Consider the following 19267-nt stretch of genomic DNA (forward strand, 5'->3'; position numbering starts at 1 on the left):
CAAAGAATTGGCGATTTTACCGGCAAAGTCGATTGGTGTCAAAATCTTTCACAACGGAGTCATCACGTTAGTTTATGCACTAGTTAGCGAAGCGTCATTCGTCAGCAGTTCTCCAAAGAATTTTAGTATTTGTGCTTGTCTGATGTGGCTTCCGTTGGACGAGCTCGACTTTTCAACCAATGAGGAAGGTTGTAACGTCACCTTTCCTCTGAGGTGGGCCCCTGCAGGTCTGGTCAGCTGCACACACTGTGGGCCTCTTCTCATCCTGAGTTCCTTGGACACAATCTGGAGCTACGCTTACATGGGCCTGCTTCTGGAAACTATTGAAGGCGGGGCTGAGCAGCTTTTTGCGGAGGCCAATGAGAATCGTTATCGTTTGGCAGCAAAGAAAGGAAGGGAAGTCAGATTTTTCGAAGGAACTATGGATAATGGTTGGACCCAGACGCATGTCCAGGAAGTCGATTCAGTTGCAGCGATTGTATTTTGGCCTAACAGCCCTCAGGTTGTGCCTGAGATTCCGGGTCAAGGTTTAGGATTCGACATGATTGACAATGAGAGCCGAGCGTCAGTTGAGGTGCCTATCGTCAGAGACGGCCAAGTTGCTCTGCTAAACCTGGCAATAGGAATGGAAACTGCGATTGGGTCTGTCTCTGGAACGGTCGTGACTCGCTATGGCCACTTTTACGTTTCCGCCGACACGGAAGTCAAAATATTGTCCAGCTCTCTATCCATACTTGCGCAATTCGAAGCGCCGCCCGATGCCCCCCATTGGAACTGGGAACTGACAGACGTCTCGTCAGACTCATGTGTGCTGTGGGGGGTTCACTCTCGGGCAGTGCTGAGACTGTCGTTTCAAGGATTGGATCCCTCGATGGAGGAGGCAGCGCGTGACGTACCTGTTTACGGAGGATTTCGCGACTCCCTCGTTTTCCGTTGCAGATCCCTTTCGACTCCGGAATACTCACTGATGCTTACTGACACTCCCGTCACGGCGTGGGCACTCCGTGGTCGCCCTAAAGTGATCATTGCTGGAGCTTCATTGCACATGCTATCACATGAGTCGCGAGTTGCAGCGACGTCGGACTACCACTGGACAGCATTGATTCAACAACCATTCATGTCGCTGTCGACTTGCCAACGTCTGGAGGAGCGAGTCACAGATTTCGACCTTGTAACTGAGAGGCCTCCCACGCACCCTGAACGGCTTGAGGTGTGCCGTCCAGTGTTTTTGGTCACCTTAGACTCCATTTGTGCCGCTGGACTCGAGGTTCACGAGGCCACGCGTCACTAATCGCTACGGTGCTTCGGCGTGATACCGTTTCTAATAAGATACCAGCGTTAAAACATTGAAATGGAAATTTGGTGTTCACAATCATCAAATAATTCAAATCAGTATACCTCCTGTGCATAGACATCGGAAGCGCTTGCAGCATGCGCAGAAGCACCAGCAGCGTATTCGATCCCTGATGCGCTGGCGTAGGTCTGATGAGCTACGAGGCCAGAGGGGTCCGTAGTGTAGGTCTGATGGGCTCCAAGGGCTGCTGCTCCAGTAGCGTAGGTCTGATGAGCGCTCGCGCTATGATTCTGTGCGTATTGTGTGGCGGCATAGCTGCGGCTAGCGACTCCGCGCTTCGACTTGTAGGCCTCGCCGGATACATACGTGGTGGTCAGGTTCCGCATGTCGTTGATTCGGGTACCGCCGACTACGTACACGCCACCTCGAGTGTAGCCATGAACACGGGATCTGTGCTCATGAGACAGCTCCTGCCACGACATCTGTTCGGCCATAAAAGGTATCTGTCCAGACTCTTGCAGAAACGGCAGATTCTGGACCTCTTGGGTGTGGAGGTGCGCATTAAGGAACTTGAGCATGCTGTTGTACTCAGCAGCAGACGTCTGAACCACACGATGATGAGTCTCGCGAGCTCCCGACTGGATCAGCTGCACATTAACGAGCTTGCCGACGTGGATGTCAACGTGGTGGGTTTCTGGTACTAATTCCACAGCGTCGACTTCCACCGTCTGCTGGCAATCGGCAATTACGGGATGTACCGATTGCGCTACGATCACAGCCTGGTCGGAGTCTTGAAAGCGTGGGGCGTAAACCTTCTGCTCCACTGCATAGGGTTTGGGCACCTCAATGACCTCTGGTACCTCAACCACCCGCTCGACGACCTTCGTCTCGATACGAGGAACTTCCTTAATAACATCATACGGCCTGTCCACGACCTGAACCTTCGCCACATGCTTCACGACTTCTTCGTAGCGGGGCACCTCCACGACCTTCTCAACGTACTGAATTTCGGGCACCATGACTTCCTTGTCGACATACTGCACCTCGATTTTGGGCACGCGCTTCTCGACGTGACGAACCTCCTTCTTCGGAACGCGAGTGACGACCTCCTCGTAGGTGTTGACATCAACATAGCGAACGTCAGGCTTGGGAATCGTGCCCAGGAACTCCTCGCCGATAATTGTAGAGGACAATTTGCGAGAGGACTGCTCCACTGCGCCTGGAGGCAGAGTGTAGCTTCCCATAGTCGAGGTCACGCCACCTGCATACCCCGTCGTTGCACTGACGAAAGACCGAGAAGCAGCTGTGGTAACCAGGTTACTTCCATGTCTGGAATGTGCATTGTAGGCCGTAGTGACGGGGATCAAGCTACTTCCATGTCTGGAATGTGCGGTGTACGTCGCAGCAGCGGGAGCTGTCATGTTGCTCTCGTGTTGGGACACACCAGTATGCAACGAAGTGGGAATCACCACATTCGCAGCGTCGGTGGCCTTATACGACTCGGTTGGGTGCGACATCTTGAGTAATACTATAATACACTTCAGTAGACGCTCATTACATGATTTCTTGTGGGAAACACAATCTCGGTAACAATCAAGGCGGGTTCACCAGTACTACCTATGTGGTCTGACGCAACATTGAGACAATTTTCGGTCATTAGCCAAACAGCTCCACTCAGAGAGAATTGTCGCATTCGGTGGATCGCCCTATGGACATCGAGACCAAGATAGCATCGGACCCTTCCTTACAGAAGGTACAGTTGCGCACGTGTTCTGACGGGATCTAACCTGATTCCAGCCCGACCTGCAAGAGGCGCAGATCCACTTCTACCGCATGGCAGCAACTGACAGCCACTTCGAACGTCACAATGTATGGAACGCGCGGGTTGAGAAGCATGTGGCTCGGTGAGGAGTGTGTCTTACTCCTGAGTCATATTTTTACAGCTTCGGAGTGGGAATGCAGCTGTACTTTACTTTCCTATATCACCTGTTCTGGGTCTTCGCGGGATTGGCGTGCCTTTCGATACCTCAGATGATTTTTACTTCGTACGGCAACATGTTGGAGCCGCAGGCAGGCATGAGCTTGGACATGACGCTGCTAGCCAACATAGGCCTAGCCCCCAACATAGGTTTCGGTTTAACCGCAGGCGAAACCTTGAGGGCGTTCATGGAGCGAACTACTGTCATCGCCGGCACCACTCTATCTGTGAAGTCCTGCACTTTGGTATGCGGCGTTTGCGACGTGTTAGGCGTCATCGGCGTCCTCATTTGGGTGATGTGGTTCTTTAAGGTTCACACCGCCAACGTCGTTTTCGATAATGACGTGCGAACCCTAGACCTATCAGATCATGCGATCATGGTTACGAACTTACCGCGACGCATTGACGACCACCATAACTATCGCTATCATTTGAAAGAGCACTTCGAGGAGATAGCCCTGAGTAACCCGGATAGAGATCATTACGTGGACAATGGCGACGTACGCATTATCCACGAGGTTTCTCTGGTTCGCGACTTCGAGGGATCATTTAAGACGATTCTCAATGTAGGTGACTATCACCGGGAAATCGACTGCAATCGTGCAAGACGTTACTGGGGAATGGACGTTCCTGAAAACAAAAACGAGAAGCTCGAGGCGAAGATGAAAGCCAGCCTAGCAACTGTGATGCAGAAGGACTACAAGCAAGTACACGCTCGGGACGTAGTCATGGCCTTCGTGACCTTCACGAGCCAGAAAGACAAGCAGTTCGTACAGAGCCAGTACTCATCAACGCGGTTCACGCTGAGTCACCACCTTCAACCAGCCGACCTGAGGTTCCGAGGACAGGCGTTGTCCGTTGTGACTGCGCCTGAGCCGGAGGACATAATTTGGGAGAACTTGGATGTTCCCTACAAATCCCGGGTGTTTCGAACATGCGGACTCGTCGCAGTCGTGGCGCTAATCCTGATGCTCGCCTTCTTCCTGACTTGGGTCATTCTTGTCGGAGTCGTTACTCAGGAGTTCCATTCCACTAAGAATGCCAGTGTCGTTCAAGTCCTCACTCGCCAGGGCTCAACTCCCTGGAAAATCTGCGATGTCGGTCTGTACACAGACTACGACTGCACGGAGGAGATTCCCGCTACCTCGTACACGTGGCAGCCATTCATGAACGACGACAAGTGGACTTTGACGATGCACAAAGATCTACATGACGCCGGCTGCTACGAAAGCAACGTCACTCACCTCGTTGGTGAGAACGTCGGCTTCCAGTTGGTTCACAACTCACCGTAGGCGACTCAGTAGTTTGGCTCCCTTTATTTTTTTCTTCTTCTCTTTATTGTTTGCAGGATGAACATTGGTTGCTTGAAGCTGCGACAAGACAACCTTGCGGGCCTATCTAAAGGGTTCACCGTGCGTATGTGCGAAGAGGCCGGCGACTACCCTGTCGCTATCGGGCAGAAAGTCATGAGCTGCACCAAGGCAGCTGATGTTTTCTTTCACGAGATGGACGAGTCCTTACAGGCTTTCTCCCTGAGTTCTTGGCACGAACGTGACGTGGACAACTGTGACCTGTACGATGACGAAGGTCTCTCCACCAACGACTTCCTCGCGCTGCTGCAGAACGCGAAGGCAGACCCCGACTTCGTTGATTGGCAAGCTAACTGTTACTGCAACAGCAACATTTTTAAGTCCCTTCTGGATAGCTCCACTCGAAAAGTATGCCACAACTACATCCAGCACTCCATCAAGGCAATGGCCGTCGGCGCTGCTTGTAGGTACCCGTAGTCCACCCATCTCACTCTCCACAGCGTCCATTCTGGTACACGTCATCAACTTCGTGCTGAAACGAACGATTCGCTACCTGGTGAAATTCGAGCGCCCCATCAGCAGCTCCATCGCCATGATCAGTGGGTTCACAAAGGTTTTTGTTGCCCAGTATCTCAACTCGGCGATTATCGCACTGCTGGTACATTTTAAGTGGCAGACAAGGCCTAGGTACCTCGGAAATGTCAGGATGACTGGGAACTATGCGGACTTGAGCCCAAAATGGTACCTTGATGTCGGTCATTACTACATGATCGTCAGTTTGACCTACATAGTCTTCCCGCATATCTTGCGCCTTATGAAGCTGCCTGTTCACCATTATCTCCGCAGATGGCGGACGTCCAAGTTTGAACAGGGCATCCAGGCTGATTTGGACAAAATCTGGACTCCTCCTGAATTCAAATTGGACGTCAAGTACGCCAACATAATGAGCATTGTGTTCCTGGTCTTCACGTATTACTCTGGGGTCCCTGTAATGCTTTTCTTCGTGTGCTGCACAGTTCTCATCGTATACTGGTGCGACAAGACCGAGTTCCTCCGAGGAGCCGCGAGACCGCCATTCTACGATGAGACGCTATCCAACACTGCCGTCGTGAGTCCTTCGGATTTTATAGCCAACCATAACGTTTCCAGAGCTTAATTCCGTTCGGTTTGTTGCTTCATTGCTGCGCCGCGACTCAAATGTACGGTCACCCCGTAGTGAGCCCCGGCTGGTGGCTGTTTGGCATTGAAGACTGGTTCCTCAGTAATATAGACAGCATTTGGCAGTCTAAGGATGTTGTGCCCTCCTATTTTTATAAGTCCCCCATGGGCTATTTCTCCTGGTCATGGTGGTCGGTGCTCACTCCTGTGACGCTCTTCAGCACGAGCTCCATCTTTCACACCCTACTGGCAGTGGCTATTGGGTGCGGCATTGCCATCGCTGTCATGGGACTGATCATGGTGATGTCGGGCATTCAAGTGCCGGAACGGGTTATGGTCTTCGGAATGCAGTATGTGGACAACGCAGCCGTGGATTACGCTGACGACACCCTCATTGATGAGGTGCAGTGCAGGCTATCTCAAGAAGGGCGAGTAGTGTCGTACTACGTCAAACGCAATCCCAAGTACGATATGGTCCACAAGGCTATATTGTGGTTGGAAACCCACAAGGATCTGGTGGATCACGATGGCGAGGATGGAGGAGCTACCCAATTCTACGACGACATGTTCTTTGTGCCAGGAAGCGAATCCGGATCGGTTCCTTCCACGTTTGAGACCTGCTCTAGCTCTCCCGACTCCGAAGCGTACACCACCGAGTACAGCAGCTCATAAATATTTTGCATCACAACTCGCTTTCGCATTGCAGGAAACTTTGTGAATCAAACACCAGCAAACGATCGTGGCGGGTGCAACACTAGGATTCCTAACCCCACAAAGTCCATTTGCTGGTGGAGTGCTGCTCTGACGAAACCGTGGTCTGATGTGAAGGTGAGCAGCCGGAACTCAGCAGCCTTAGCCATCATATTAACGTGGCGTTTGCCTATCTGCTGGGACACCGAAAGCGCCTTAAAAAGGCCTCCCGTTTCCTCGAAGCTGGCTAAGCGAGCATGGCGAGCCTGTAGGATCGCTAACTCCCTTCGGATAGTGCGTTTGGCCTTGGTCTTCCCCTTTGTCGGCAGTTCGGCGCCTTGTGCTTCCAACGCAGCCTGCTGGTCAATCGAAAGCATTCGTTCTTGAAGCTCCATCTGGCGGCGTTGGTTCTGCGATCTCTCCTCTTGCCTCTCGGCGTCCATAGCGAGAGCCTCCTCCCTCCAAATGAACTCTTGAGGTTCGTCTACGAACTTCAGACGCAATCCCAGCAGCTTCTCGATGGCGTAGACATCTCCTGCAGTTGGAGGCAACTGATGAGACCCATGGCCTGGCTTATTGATGTAGTTCGGCTTCATTTCCGGACCCAAATCTGTACGAAATACGTACACGCTCTTGAGCAACTCAGCAACTCGGGATTGCTCAATGTGACCACCGATCGTCCGAACCATCTTCTCGAGTTCGTAGGCAGTCTGGTCTGAGATGTATTTAGGCATTGAGGGACTCCACAGAGCAAGGAGACAGGAGCCCACCTCGCCTCGATGAAGGATCTCGTTCTGGACCTGTTTCTGTCTGAGTGCCTTGTCGTCTCTGGGGATCCTCTGCTGAGCGCTTTCCAGATTCCAGGTAAGCTCACTGCACATGGCAAGTACAGTGGACGTGTCCAGGTGCACTCCGAAGAATCCCCTCCTGTCAGGCTGCCGAATCAGTAACTCCTTGATGGCCTCTTTCGGAAGGTGCAGTGCCTCTGATACGGGGTCTCGTACGGTAAGCGTTCCCTCGTTGTCGATGGTCAGGTCGTCGTCGAAAGTCAGGTCGTCAACGCGCGGTTTCTTCGCTGTTGAAGCGAGTGGTGAGAGTTCTGGTTGGTCACGACGAACTGTGGGCATCCAAAAGTGGATTAAACGCACTCGATTTTTTCGGCGTGATGCTTCGTGAGCGTTATTTGTCAGTATGGGAATTCACTTAGTTTACCTCCATGGTTGGCAGAGCTCCAACTACACCCAAAAAGGATGGCTACTGAACGAGCACTTCTCACAGATAAGGAAAAGTGGGTACCCTGCTTTCACCTGCGACTTCGACACCCCCTACGTTTTCTGTTCCACCTGCCACGAGCACAGGTTTCTCGACCCTAAAGGCGTGAGAGTGCATTGCTTGAACGCCAACCGAGGCGACTCTGCGAGAGGCATCAGCATTACTGGCAGTGAGTCGCCTCTTGCTTGATTATCCAGCCTGTGATGTGCTGGACCGTTTCTTCGGTGCCGTTTCGAAGGAGGATCCCACGACCAAGTTAGTCATCATAGGATCGTCGTTCGGAGGATTCATGGCGGCGTGGTACGCCGCCAAGTATCCGGAACGAGTTCAGAGAATCATCATGCTGAACCCTGGAATCGGCGGCGCCCGTCGCCTCCTCTCAAAGTCCCCACCACCATACTACGATACAGACCTGAAAACCTGGCAACGGACGGGCGAAGCGATGAGTTATCTGGGGCCTGTTGATTGGGCCTTTGGCAGGGAGATGCTAGCCTTCGGTTGTGGCCTTCCGCTAGATGAGGAGCCAGACTTTCGTCGGGTACCGCATGTGGAGTTTCCCACATTCTCCTGCCCCGGTGTGTGCATTCATGGCATGCACGACGCTGTCGTCCCACACGAAGACGCCTGGACCCAGTTCTCATTGAAGGCTAACGTGGAGCTGGTGAGCATCAACGACGACCACGACATGCTGCGGCCCCGCTCTCTTGAGATTCTCTTACAGGTTTCTGCAGAGTTTCTCGGAATATCAACAGGGAGCGAGATGACGACGTACTATGACCTAGGGCGACTACAGGAATCTCCTACCGAGTGGAGGCAGGGTTTCACCCTGGGAAAGCGACTTGCGGCTGTAGGATTCGCCTGGGACAGATCTCACTTGCGTGCCTCTCGGAAAACGGATGGCTTCGTCCTCCGAACCATCTGGCAATCGGGTACGCGTGTGGTACACGAAGACCTCGCAGACGACGGCAGCTACTGCTGTCGTTTTGATGGCGAGCTGCCATGCGAGTTACTCAACCCGAAATCCCACTAACCCACACAATCACATACAATTTCGACTTTTGCGGATGGAAATAGCCAATGCCATCGGAGACACGCCGGCGCCGCAATCCCGGCCCTAGGCCAAGGTGGCGCAACCCACCGGACGGATCGATGCAGGACAAGTGTTTTAAGACGCGCAGATGTCTTTTTTACGAACAGGGGCGGTGTGATCGGGGAGATAGTTGCGCATTCGCTCATAGTGAGGTGGAATTGCGCAATGTCCCAGATCTCAAGAAAACAAAATTATGCACAGTCTGGAAGAAGGGTCACTGTCGAGCGGGCAGCAAATGCAACTATGCACACGGCAACGAAGATTTGAGAATGTCCAGTATTGAGGACTACGATACGGCCCCAGCTCTGTCGCCGACTCCGATTCCGGGCTATCCAGCGGAAGATTGGGATGATTCAGTAGCCACGAGCCCATATAGCCCCGTATCCAGCGTACGCAGTCTGCCCGCGACGCCTGAAGGGCGCCTACACAGTTTTCTAGAGCAGATGGCCAGTCCGATCACCCTCGACTACGTCGGCGCCGGAGTGGACGACTATGTGTGTCCCAGTAGGTCTCTCAGCCGTCTGGTGGGCCCCTCTCGATCAGAAGACTTCGCGGTTCAAGTGGACCCTTTCTTCGAGCACAGATCTCGATCTTGTACGGAGATGCAGGACGTTGAGAGAAGATTCCTTCTCGATGCCCTAACTCCTGTACAATCAGATTCCCCTTTCGACCACGGATTCATCATGGAAACTCCAATCCACTGCGCTCCCACGCCTCTGGCAGGAGCTGCGCCTTTGGATACTCTGGCGTTCGGACTGCAGGGCCACAACATACACTACGCTCCTTTCCTAGGCGATCTACCACATTTCCAGCTGAACTGGGACGCCGGAGCGGAGTGACTTTCAATTTTGTATTAGCGAAGATTTGAAGCCTACAAATACTGTTCAAACACGCATTCCAGCTCCGACGTCACTCTGGATATGACAGAGCTGGCCGAAAGCGGGTAACGCGACATGGAGAGCACTGCGGTCCTCTCGCCGTCGCACACGTTGGACTCCAGTGTAGAGCTCGTAGTGCTGGCCCCCACCAAGAAAACCAGTGACTTGGAAGGGCCTCCTGAGCCTACCACGGGCAGATCGGACTCAAGGACGTCCCGCAGCCGTCCTCGTGACCCTCGTCTCGAAAGGGATATGAGTGTAGCTGGTAGAGGTAGGTACTGCTCCACTGGTGGCCGTAGCAACGACACCAAACTCATGTCGTCGCCTTCTAAGCTGTCTTTCGTGGACACTACGTGAGCGAAGGCCGATGAGAACTTGGCGTACGTCCTTGGGACTCGATACTGCGGGTTGACGTTGAGGATCTTGCCGTCGTCAGTTAACAAAAGGATTTGCTTCACGGCCCCCGCCTTACAAAGGGGAGAATCCACCACGGCCAGCAAGGCCTGATGGACTAGCTCCGGTCGCAGAGAGCCTAAACTTTTCTTCGCAGCCAACGTCTCGAACTTGTCGATCGTCATAAGCACACAACTGGAGCCTCTTTGGATAGGACGAAGTGAGCAGCCTTCAAGAACGAATCGAACCTCAATTGGGACTTGGACCTCCGGAAACGTACGAGGGATCTTGACCTCCGGCTCGATCTGTGCGGCGGGAGTCAAAGTCTCCACTGAAGAGGCGAATCCGTCGGCGAGTTTTCGACGTTTCTTCGCCATATTCTCGATTTGACTGAGGCACAGGTCCCTGCTACATGTCTGATCTGAAGTTCGCTCAAGACACCGTACGGCTACGGAACTGCCAGGTACTTCGAGACAACCTCAACACTCTCGGGTCAGAGTTACACTGCTCTGTGGACGTGGGGATGGAGACTTACTGCTCAGCGTATGTACCTGACACTGGCAGGGTATTCATTGAGACGGTTCATGGGTTTTTTGTGGAGATGACTTTGACAGAGGCCAAGCGGTATTTGGACGCGAAGCTGAAGTTGCTGCAAGAAAGGGTGCAATAGAGATTAAAACAGAAATAAAACGTAGCTTCTTCAAACTGACGAAATGCCTTGCATCTCATCTTGATGCGCCTCGAATCGTTCCTTCACTAACGCATACCTAGTCCCCGTCGCTTGCTTCTCAACCATGAGGAGGAACATAAAATCGCGCCGGTCCGCCTCGTACTCGAAGACAAGTGAGACATTCCTACTCTCTGTGCGGACGACACAGCATTTCTGCCAAGCCGGTCTTGGCGACCCCACAGGTAAAATCCGGTCTAACTCCTCGAAGTCCTCGCTCTTGGTGCCCGTGTCCACTTCGACTATGTCCGACATGTGGTAGCCTACGTCGAAAAACTTCTTGCTGGTGATCTCAAAGTACTCGGGCTTGAGGCCAATGAACACGGTACGTTGCAGTAGTTTCCCAGTTTGGCCGACTTTGATTACAAAGACTCCATTCCGATACTTTCGTTTGCACCGGCGGAGCCACAGTCTCAGCTTCTCAGCGGTCACCTCCTCTGTGTAGTCCACATCTATGAGCTTGGCCTCCTCCTCGTCATCGTCATGGTCCACGTAATTCTGAATCTCTGGCGCACATGAAGCTCACCGTGAGTCGCGACTTCATCGTTCTGAGTGCTTTCATACGTGGAAAAAATGGAATTGACGTTTGATTACGCCACTCAGTGTCAATAAACCCTTAATAGTGCGATGGCTGAGTATCTTTTAGATCAGCTGGCAGAAGAGTACCGAAAAGCCGGTGATTGGCGCCCTGTCCATGGCGGCGCACGAGCGAATGAGCTCGTAAGACTTCTGGATGCGACATTCTTCTTTCTCGGCGACCCCTACGGGACGAAGCTGATAGAGGCCCTCATAGTACCGCTGGAAGGCAAGCAGGAGGTCCCTCTGGGTGAACGGCTGGCTGAGCATGTCCGTAGCCTTGAGGGCACATTGGCTGATATCTGCGCCGCCCCCGACAGCCAAAGTCGCTGCTACACCGTTTGGGAAGGCAGCCACGTCGCATACCGGTGCTACACCTGCGCCCTATCAGGCTCCTCCTGCATTTGCATCAAGTGTTTCAAAAGGGGTGACCACGAAGGTCACAACTTCATGATATACAGGTCCGATTTCGGGGGTTGCTGTGACTGCGGAGACGGTAGTGCCCTAAATGAGTCTGGATTCTGCTCCCGACATACGGGCCCTGCCTTTCCCCTGGCCGACCTGAACGAGGATGTGACGTTCGTGCTTGACGTGGCGGTGCCCATAATCGTCAAGCGGGTCGTGGCTTTATTGATGGTCTGTCCCTTACTCTCCTCAGTCAAGCCGTCTATGTTCCCCGTTGCGCCGGCGAGCGCGCATTTCCAGTTGACTGCCAGGTACCAGGCAGCTGCCGCAAAGCACCTCCTTAAATGGCTTATCCGTCTCTGCCGTCTACATCATGCCTTCAGAGAATCCGTTGCAGCCGCCTTCAAACGCATCAACATTGAGAAGTCCGCCTTTACCGATGGCCTGCTCTGTCACAGTGTCTCAGCTCTGTTTCACGCCTACCGACCTCTCGAGATGATCCACACCCGAGCCCAAAGGGCATCATCACAACTCTTGTCCGGCGTGGAGACGAATTTTCCTTTGCGCAGGTCTCAGTCGCTGCTCACCGTTGAGGTGAAGGAGTCCGCCTACCTTGAGGAGGATAGCGCCCTCTTCGATTTTCTTACCTGGTTGAGGACGGCCCTGGGAAGTGCAAGGCAGGACTTCTGGCCTGGGAGCGCCATAGACCCAGCTATGGGCTTCCGACCTTCTCCTCACGCGCAGCTGGCCTCGTCGTTGGCGCAGGTGCTTCCCGGCTCTCTCATAACCCGAGTCACACAGGAGTGAGGCGTGAGAGTTCCTGTAATGCAGCTTCGCTGGCCAGGTGGCGCCGTCACCACTGCGGTATCAAGGAAAGCCTCACTACCCCCTGCACCCCAACCTCGCATACCTCGCTACGTGCTTTGTGAACCAGTCTGGCCTTGAGACGGTGCTCAACCTCATAGGGAGCAACATAGTGTTCGATGGAGGTAGGCTGCTGCTGAACAAGGACTCGTGCGAGGCAGTGCTGTGTCTCCTCCTCGAACTCATGTTTGTTAAAGACTTCAAGCACTACCTTGGTCCAGTGTTCCTGCAGCATTACCCTAGACTAGCTGCCCTCGTCACAGACAGCCCCACAAAGAGCGTCATCGACTCCAAGTTCCTACAACGGATGACTGTGCAGGTTTTCGCCATAGAATCCGTTTGTCACAGCCTTGTGAAGGACCATAATATGGTTTCCCGGCTGATGCGTGCCGCCTTGGACATGTTCTCTCGGTGGACTAGCAAAGGGAAGTACCGCCTAGACAAACCTGCAATCATCAACCGGGACTACAACTGCATTCTCCACGACCTGCGTTATTTCCTGGAGTCTCCGCGCGTATTCGGAGCCATCGTCAAGAACGACAACCACCGGGACGCCTTTTGGCGTGGTGGCTGGCTGCCACTCATGATGCCTGCCGGGTGCTGTCTGGCTTATAGGCGGGAGCTGTGCGAGCACGTGAAGTACGACGATTCTCGGGCGTGGATTGCGGCACTGCTCTTGCATGTAGACTGCGTGGTCAACGGAGTTGGCTATTTGGACCGTCTCGTTGGCACGCAGCCGGACCAAGGAGAGCAGTGGGTCTTCGGGGTGGCCATGCTGAACTTCGTGGACTGCTACACAGCCATGGTCTCCTGGCATCAAACGCGATCGCAGAACTTCAAGGAAACGTTCACGATGTCCACGGGAGGCACGGGGTTCAAGATGCTGCAATTTAACATCGCCCAGGAGGTGGTTCTGGATAGCTTTCGGAGGCATCTCCAAAAATCCATCGCCTCGGGATCGCCCAAGGAAGTCGTCGACAACCGCCTAAAGCTGAGCAAGCCAGAATGGTGGTGGGTTGACTCCTGCATCTCTCCGGGTATACTCGTCGACCCCACATCCACTGGCTTTCAGCTGTCGGGTCAATGGACCACCCGTGGGTCGCTGGTGGAGGGCAACCTCACGGCGTCCACCGTGCTGCCTCTGCACAGAGTGTTCACCGAAACCTGGGTTCGCGCGTGTGAGCTCGGAAGGATGTCGCCGTTCTCCATTCTCTCATGCGTTGGGTGTTCGCATTCCATGCTGTCCCTCATCTCGGACGAGCAGATACGGGCTCTGGCCCTCTACTATCAGGTGGTTTTGGTGGGTGCATGGAGACGGAATGGCCAAGGTCTACAGGGAGAGGCCACATTCTATATGCGCCTATTCTGGTCGACTCACACTGGCGAAATTGACTTGCTGGCGTTGAGGCTGTTCGCCTTGGCAGCCGCTGAGAGTGCAGCAGTGAAAAACGCATCATCTATGGACGCGGTGGAGCTCCTAATGCACCACATTTGCTTCCGACTCGACATCCCCGAAGCCTTCATACCGGTGTCCGCTCATACGGCGCTGGATAGCGAGAGGCGCTCGTTAACCGTGCAATGCCTGGCAATCCTTCTTTTCCAACTTCTTGCCCACGAGTCCCGCCTGTCCTGGGACCCTCTGAGGCGCCTCGAGCAGGCAATCCTACAGAACACCGCTGCCGCCTCCAAGACGCACTCCCAGCTGCTGGAGCTGATGCCTCGTATGTCTCAAGCCCAATTGCGCGGAGCCGAGGAGGTGATGGAACGTGCCATCGACAACGCTGCCGTGTTTCAATTCAACCGCGAAAGTCGTAAGGGGTGGTATGCGGCTCGAGGCCTTGCCTCCGGAACGCCCGAGGAAGAAAGCGCATTCTGGTCCAGAATCGACATCAGCTACCCTTTTAACTCCGAGGGACAGTCGGCCAGCGCTGAACTTGAGGATTTGTACTTCGATCTTCTAAAGAGGCGACCCAAGGTTACGGAAGAGCTCCCCCCCTTTGATCTATCACGCGTCCCCCGTGTGAAGCCTTGTTTCCGAGAAGGACAAGCCGCGCTGTCGAGGCATCCGTGTTTCGTTGGCCTCCTGTTCAGTTTGGTTCTGGTATCTGTGGACGTCGTTATGTTGGGATCGATTCCAGAATCAGCAGGCGAGGGGCTTCGGATGCTGATTCCGGACCTGGAACTCTCTCCCATGGTACCACCCAGTGCCGACAGCGTAACGATTGAAGGTCCTTCGGGACCTCTGCTGTTGGCTACCTCCCTGAGATTGTTGACTCGACTCGTGGAGGTCGAGACGTTGTTGAGAGGTCAAGCCACTGAGACGCTTTCCTTTCGCCGTTTGAGCTCCGCTCCCCAACTATCTGGACGTTATATTGCGGCACAACTACAGACTTCCATGAGTGTCTTTGCTGCGGTCCGGGTTCCTCTTGTGCTGCCATTGGGTCGCCTGCAGGAGCAGTACGTGAGCGGATCAGTATGCCTTCTGGAATTGTTGATCATGTTCTCGCAACACTTGTCAGGAGAGACTCGAGACGAAGCTCAGCAAGCCCACCACTGGATTAGCGCCTGTATCGGTGCATTATGCCAATCCACCCTGGTACCCTCCCGACCGTTGTTGGCCAACGACGCCTACTCAGGCAATTTCCTAGGTGTGTTTCAGTCAGAAGCAAAGGAACCGTTTGCCCCTGGAAACGAAAACAGCGCCCTGCGGGCCGAGTTACTCTCGCGCTGCGGCCAGGAGGATTGCGAGGTCCGCGAAGACGCGAAGGCCGACCTTAAGCATAAGCAAGAACGACTGATGCGGCTGTTCAAGAAGAAACAGCAGAAGGCAGCTGCGATGAGGCAGTCTATTGAGACCGATGAGGAGCCTCCTGAAAAGTCGGAATGTGTGGTTTGCTTTCTGCTGGTGCAGGGCAAGCCCACCCACCACCTGGCCCACCTACAATGGCTTCCTGACGGCGCGCGGTTTAAGCAGCCTGCGGATCCGGAGGAGCGGGTAGACGCGCTGGCTAAGCACTTCCATATCGGAGGTACGCGCTTCTACGAGGTGGCCAAACTCCAGCAAAAGTTTGATGCGGATTGGGATTTCAACGAGGGCACTGAGCGTCTGCCACGCTTCGGACCCCCTTCTGATGCCAAGTTGGTTTTTTCCTGCTGTGGCCACAGAATGCATGAAGCTTGCTGGAAGGAGTACCGCAGGAACGTATCCCTAACGTCGAGGCCCGATCAATTTTCAGGGCTCAGCTGTCCTTACTGCTCTCGACAGGTGTCTCTTCTGCTGCCTGATAACGGCGGACGGGAGGCCGGGTTTCAGCTGCGGTCGGCCAGTGTCCAAGAGGACGAGCCCTGTCTTGAGGTTACTCTACGCGATTGGAATGACCGCATTAAGTCGCTAAGCAAGACGCTAGAGGGGCTGTCGTCGGTATCTACTTCGGCCACGGAGGCTGCCAGAGGCTGCTTTCTGAACCTGCCCTCTCGTTTCTATGAACAGTTCCCGGGCTGTGTCGACGGCCTGGTGCGGACCCTGTGCTTGCAAGTCTCGTGCCTTCGCGTGGCTCTGTGCCCAGGACCCACAGTATGCTACCCACTCAACATGAAGAGTTTGTCAGCGGCGTCTGCACCTGAGGATTCATCACGGTTTGTTGAGATGATTGAGGAGTTTCTGGAGCGCTTGATCGAGGATGAGGTCTCGTTCATCAGCGGCGATGGACCCACACCCGACGACGACATTGCGAATTTGGCGCGCGACGACCTTTGGGAGTCCATCCGCCCCCTCAGAGAGTTGATGCGTTTCATTTCCCAGCCGACCTCTTCTAGGGACGTACTTGGTGATCAACAAGAAGCGAACGATCCTACCGATTCCGTATCATTAAGCGAAACTCCAGGTGATCCTCCAGTTGCGAGTATTTCTATTTTGAGCGACAGAGAGGGTGATGCCGTTGACCTGGGCGGACATGTAGTCCACCCCCTGGCCGCGATCAGCAAGGCGATCACCGATACAATTGCGCATCACTGCCAACTCACGCGTTCTATGGGCTCGTCTGAGGCGCCAAAGACCCTCCTGCCTCTTGACTCTCTGATGGTCACTTTCTCCGCAGTCACAGCCGCCCTCAGGGCTGTGGAGGAGTTCGAGTCAGCTCCTGACGTCAACCTTCCACATTCTACTGACCTCTACCTACGCCATTGCGAATCACTGCTCTGTCTTGGGTCAGGCTCTCTATCCGCTGACTCGTCTCCGGACATCCGGGTGGCAGGTGGTATGTGTCTGCCGTCAGTCCGGTTCCAACTGCTGGGGCGGCTGCTCATCGCGCTGCACTTCATCCCGACCGAAGATGCCGCCGCTCTTGTGAGCCTTTACGTTCGGTGAGATACCTCGTCTTCTGACACAGACTGGGATTGACCCACGAGGCTCTCTCCGTCCTTTGGACTGTCGTGGACGATGACAATCCAAATGTGTTGGACAGTGCCATGGAGAAGGCGGTAATGTCTACCCGAAGAGCGTTGCAGAGACGGAAACAACGCACTGAAGGGGAGAAGAACGATGTGCCACTCAGATCTCGGTCCAGCTTCGGGAGGTCGGCAACAGGATCTATCATGCTGCCTGGCTCGCTGATGTTCGACGTGCATCGCGTCACAGGCGCTCTCCCCACATCCGACGATGTGACTGGGGCCTCCCTCTGGCTTGAGAGTTTCGCTGACGAGTCGAGATTCGGTGACGATGACGTGGCCCAAAATCGTTTGGAACCCAGTGAACCATCTCGAGAAGAGCCTGAGGGCGGCCTGACTGCGGCGCCAGACCACATGACTGGCGTGTCAACCGGCGTCAACAAGGCTGGCATCTCACCTGCCGCCTTGATTGAGACGGTGTGCTTAGGAGTCGTGCCTTTTCTGGAGTGCACGTTAAGTCTTCTGAGCTATCTGATTGAAGGAACTGCCAACCACCCATGTATAGGTTTCACTACTCTGATACCGAGCCTGCAAGCTGCAGAGCTCGTCAACGCTATTAACAAGGTGGCTGGTAGTCGCGTTCCTTGCGTCGAGGAGCTGCTCAGCTGTCGATTGGCGTCCAGCGTGGCAAGCCTTCTGAGATTGCCGGTGGTGCAGTTTCTGTCGCAGCAGCCGCCTAGCGGACCCATGACTCATTTGTCGTTCTTTCTGGAGGCCGACTCCACCTCGCATCCACTTGTGACCCTGTGGCCTCCTACCTACCGCCTATCCTCTGAAGTCACGCAGTCGCTCATCAAGCAGAAGCGCTCGTTCTCTCTGAAGGCATCCAGCCTGGATTCCATATCTCGTCTCGGGTCTATGATGGGGGCGGACAGCGACCAGGTCCAACTCGCCAGCGAGTCCTCGATTACTAAGGTGCTGGTGGCACGCTCAAAAGAGACGAATCCCCTGAGAAGCCAATCGAGCCTTGGTCGCCTGACATCCATGTTAAGCCGGGACGTGCAACCAGGTTCTCGAACGCAGGCGCTCTATGCCTGCCTGGGACTAAACTCTCTGGTGCAACCGCCGACCTGCTTCCAGACTCCTTTCACGGTCTATTTCGAGGAGCAGTTGCCCAGCGTTGAAACCGGAGCACCGCATTTCCCCGAGCCACGGAGGCTCAGTGTTATCTGTCTGCTTTGCGGCACCCACCTGTGCGCTGACACCTGCTGTAGCCTGGGAGCTGGCACTCGGAAGGAGCACGTGAGCTTTGCAGGAGCACATAACGCAGCCTGAATCGGGGCCCTGGCGCTTGCGAGACACGATGGAGACGCGCCTGTCCAACATAGCGGCCCACACCTGGCTTTGTGGCCTGGGGTCTGGCCTCTACCTGAACCTGGCGACCAGCTCTGTTGACGCTGTTGTGTGCATAGGAGGACGCCTGGACACGGCGCTCATGAGTAGCCAACTGGGATCTGTTTATCTGGATAAGTTCGGAGAGGAGGACCCTCACGTGTCGCGAGGTCGACTGCTGAAGCTGAGCCACTGCCGCTGGGCAGGGCTCAATCAAATGTGGATGGCGGGAGGGTTGCGGTGGGGAACTCGGCCCTGGCCCGAGAGCGATGGAATCGAATGGACTGCTGACTTATTCCAGTGACGTTCGATTCACAGTGGTGGAACCAACACGGACTGGGGGTATGCGCACGGCGGCTCCAAGTCAAGCTTGGCGTCGCCAGACGACAGAAGACCAGTGCCGGGAATGCCGTTGGCGCCAAGAGCCAGCCCTTGCCTGTCTCTGGAGGCCTCCAAGAGGCTCTCCTGATACAACAAGTCAGGGGCGTCCGAGGGGATTGCAGCAGTGTGGTCGGGTGGAGCCAGCCAGCCTGCAGACTGGCTTGGCACAAACTCCGTGACAAGTGGCATGCTTCTGTCAAGAAAAAGAGTGTTGAATCGACCCTCTCGTAGTTGGGCCGTGCGCAGGTCCTCATTTTCAGCCGCGATTGCGGTGCTAGTGGCGACACAGGGTGCAGCAGTGCCACTAACCACTCGTCTCAACGCGCCCGACACTCGTGGTTGTTTTAATCTAGCTGCCACAGGCCACAGGGGAGAGCGGTAGGCGCGGTCTACCAATTGGTGCCTCTTCTGGTCGAAAATGATGCACTTCGTCCTGAAGTGCTGCAGCCTCAAAGTATCACGGCGTCTCATCA

General features: G+C 54.6%; 11 protein-coding genes across 19 annotated transcripts; 6 read left to right on the forward strand and 5 right to left on the reverse strand.

Moving 5' to 3' along the window:
• Positions 1-142: 142 nt before the first annotated feature.
• Positions 143-1291, forward strand: KVP18_003957 (uncharacterized protein; the record flags this gene model as incomplete). The annotated part of the gene is made up of 1 exon (XM_067956114.1): positions 143-1291. One exon carries the CDS (start codon positions 143-145, stop codon positions 1289-1291), a length of 1149 nt encoding a protein of 382 aa, XP_067807360.1.
• Positions 1292-1389: 98 nt separating this feature from the next.
• Positions 1390-2811, reverse strand: KVP18_003953 (uncharacterized protein; the record flags this gene model as incomplete). Its single annotated transcript, XM_067956110.1, has 1 exon — positions 1390-2811. The coding sequence occupies one exon, from the start codon at positions 2809-2811 to the stop codon at positions 1390-1392; it is 1422 nt and encodes a 473-aa protein (XP_067807356.1).
• Positions 2812-3127: 316 nt separating this feature from the next.
• KVP18_003935 (uncharacterized protein) lies at positions 3128-6412 on the forward strand (the record flags this gene model as incomplete). 4 transcript variants are annotated; one of them, XM_067956083.1, is made up of 5 exons in its annotated part: positions 3128-3198; positions 3238-4560; positions 4621-5045; positions 5083-5690; positions 5732-6412. In XM_067956083.1, 5 exons carry the CDS (start codon positions 3128-3130, stop codon positions 6410-6412), a joined length of 3108 nt encoding a protein of 1035 aa, XP_067807329.1. The 4 variants fall into 4 exon arrangements, with proteins under 4 accessions (XP_067807329.1, XP_067807327.1, XP_067807328.1 ...); XM_067956081.1 differs by lacking the exons at positions 5083-5690; positions 5732-6412 and having other exon boundaries at positions 4621-5059; XM_067956082.1 differs by lacking the exons at positions 3128-3198; positions 3238-4560; positions 4621-5045 and having other exon boundaries at positions 5175-5738.
• A 47-nt stretch (positions 6413-6459) lies between these two features.
• Positions 6460-7557, reverse strand: KVP18_003954 (uncharacterized protein; the record flags this gene model as incomplete). Its single annotated transcript, XM_067956111.1, has 1 exon — positions 6460-7557. One exon carries the CDS (start codon positions 7555-7557, stop codon positions 6460-6462), a length of 1098 nt encoding a protein of 365 aa, XP_067807357.1.
• Positions 7558-7621: 64 nt separating this feature from the next.
• On the forward strand, positions 7622-8732 carry KVP18_003947 (uncharacterized protein; the record flags this gene model as incomplete). Its single annotated transcript, XM_067956102.1, has 2 exons — positions 7622-7871; positions 7900-8732. The coding sequence occupies 2 exons, from the start codon at positions 7622-7624 to the stop codon at positions 8730-8732; spliced, it is 1083 nt and encodes a 360-aa protein (XP_067807348.1).
• Positions 8733-9061: 329 nt separating this feature from the next.
• On the forward strand, positions 9062-9631 carry KVP18_003948 (uncharacterized protein; the record flags this gene model as incomplete). The annotated part of the gene is made up of 1 exon (XM_067956103.1): positions 9062-9631. The coding sequence occupies one exon, from the start codon at positions 9062-9064 to the stop codon at positions 9629-9631; it is 570 nt and encodes a 189-aa protein (XP_067807349.1).
• Positions 9632-9663: 32 nt separating this feature from the next.
• On the reverse strand, positions 9664-10440 carry KVP18_003956 (uncharacterized protein; the record flags this gene model as incomplete). Its single annotated transcript, XM_067956113.1, has 1 exon — positions 9664-10440. One exon carries the CDS (start codon positions 10438-10440, stop codon positions 9664-9666), a length of 777 nt encoding a protein of 258 aa, XP_067807359.1.
• Positions 10441-10475: 35 nt separating this feature from the next.
• On the forward strand, positions 10476-10733 carry KVP18_003952 (uncharacterized protein; the record flags this gene model as incomplete). The annotated part of the gene is made up of 1 exon (XM_067956109.1): positions 10476-10733. The coding sequence occupies one exon, from the start codon at positions 10476-10478 to the stop codon at positions 10731-10733; it is 258 nt and encodes an 85-aa protein (XP_067807355.1).
• Positions 10734-10763: 30 nt separating this feature from the next.
• KVP18_003958 (uncharacterized protein) lies at positions 10764-11352 on the reverse strand (the record flags this gene model as incomplete). 2 transcript variants are annotated; one of them, XM_067956116.1, is made up of 2 exons in its annotated part: positions 10764-11288; positions 11317-11352. In XM_067956116.1, the coding sequence occupies 2 exons, from the start codon at positions 11350-11352 to the stop codon at positions 10764-10766; spliced, it is 561 nt and encodes a 186-aa protein (XP_067807362.1). The 2 variants fall into 2 exon arrangements, with proteins under 2 accessions (XP_067807362.1, XP_067807361.1); XM_067956115.1 differs by having other exon boundaries at positions 11317-11334.
• A 65-nt stretch (positions 11353-11417) lies between these two features.
• KVP18_003945 (uncharacterized protein) lies at positions 11418-18717 on the forward strand (the record flags this gene model as incomplete). Of its 5 annotated transcripts, XM_067956097.1 has the most annotated exons (4): positions 11418-12574; positions 12603-16997; positions 17024-18323; positions 18352-18717. In XM_067956097.1, the coding sequence occupies 4 exons, from the start codon at positions 11418-11420 to the stop codon at positions 18715-18717; spliced, it is 7218 nt and encodes a 2405-aa protein (XP_067807343.1). The 5 variants fall into 5 exon arrangements, with proteins under 5 accessions (XP_067807343.1, XP_067807345.1, XP_067807344.1 ...); XM_067956099.1 differs by lacking the exons at positions 12603-16997; positions 17024-18323; positions 18352-18717 and having other exon boundaries at positions 11418-12578; XM_067956098.1 differs by lacking the exons at positions 11418-12574; positions 17024-18323; positions 18352-18717 and having other exon boundaries at positions 12820-17001.
• An 8-nt stretch (positions 18718-18725) lies between these two features.
• Positions 18726-18983, reverse strand: KVP18_003939 (uncharacterized protein; the record flags this gene model as incomplete). The annotated part of the gene is made up of 1 exon (XM_067956088.1): positions 18726-18983. One exon carries the CDS (start codon positions 18981-18983, stop codon positions 18726-18728), a length of 258 nt encoding a protein of 85 aa, XP_067807334.1.
• Positions 18984-19267: the final 284 nt, after the last annotated feature.

This window comes from the organism of the source record quoted next (assembly GCF_019968955.1).
Source record: "MAG: Porospora cf. gigantea A chromosome Unknown PgA_NODE_61_length_49732_cov_346.92, whole genome shotgun sequence".
Classification (NCBI taxonomy): Eukaryota; Apicomplexa; class Conoidasida; order Eugregarinorida; family Porosporidae; genus Porospora; species Porospora cf. gigantea A.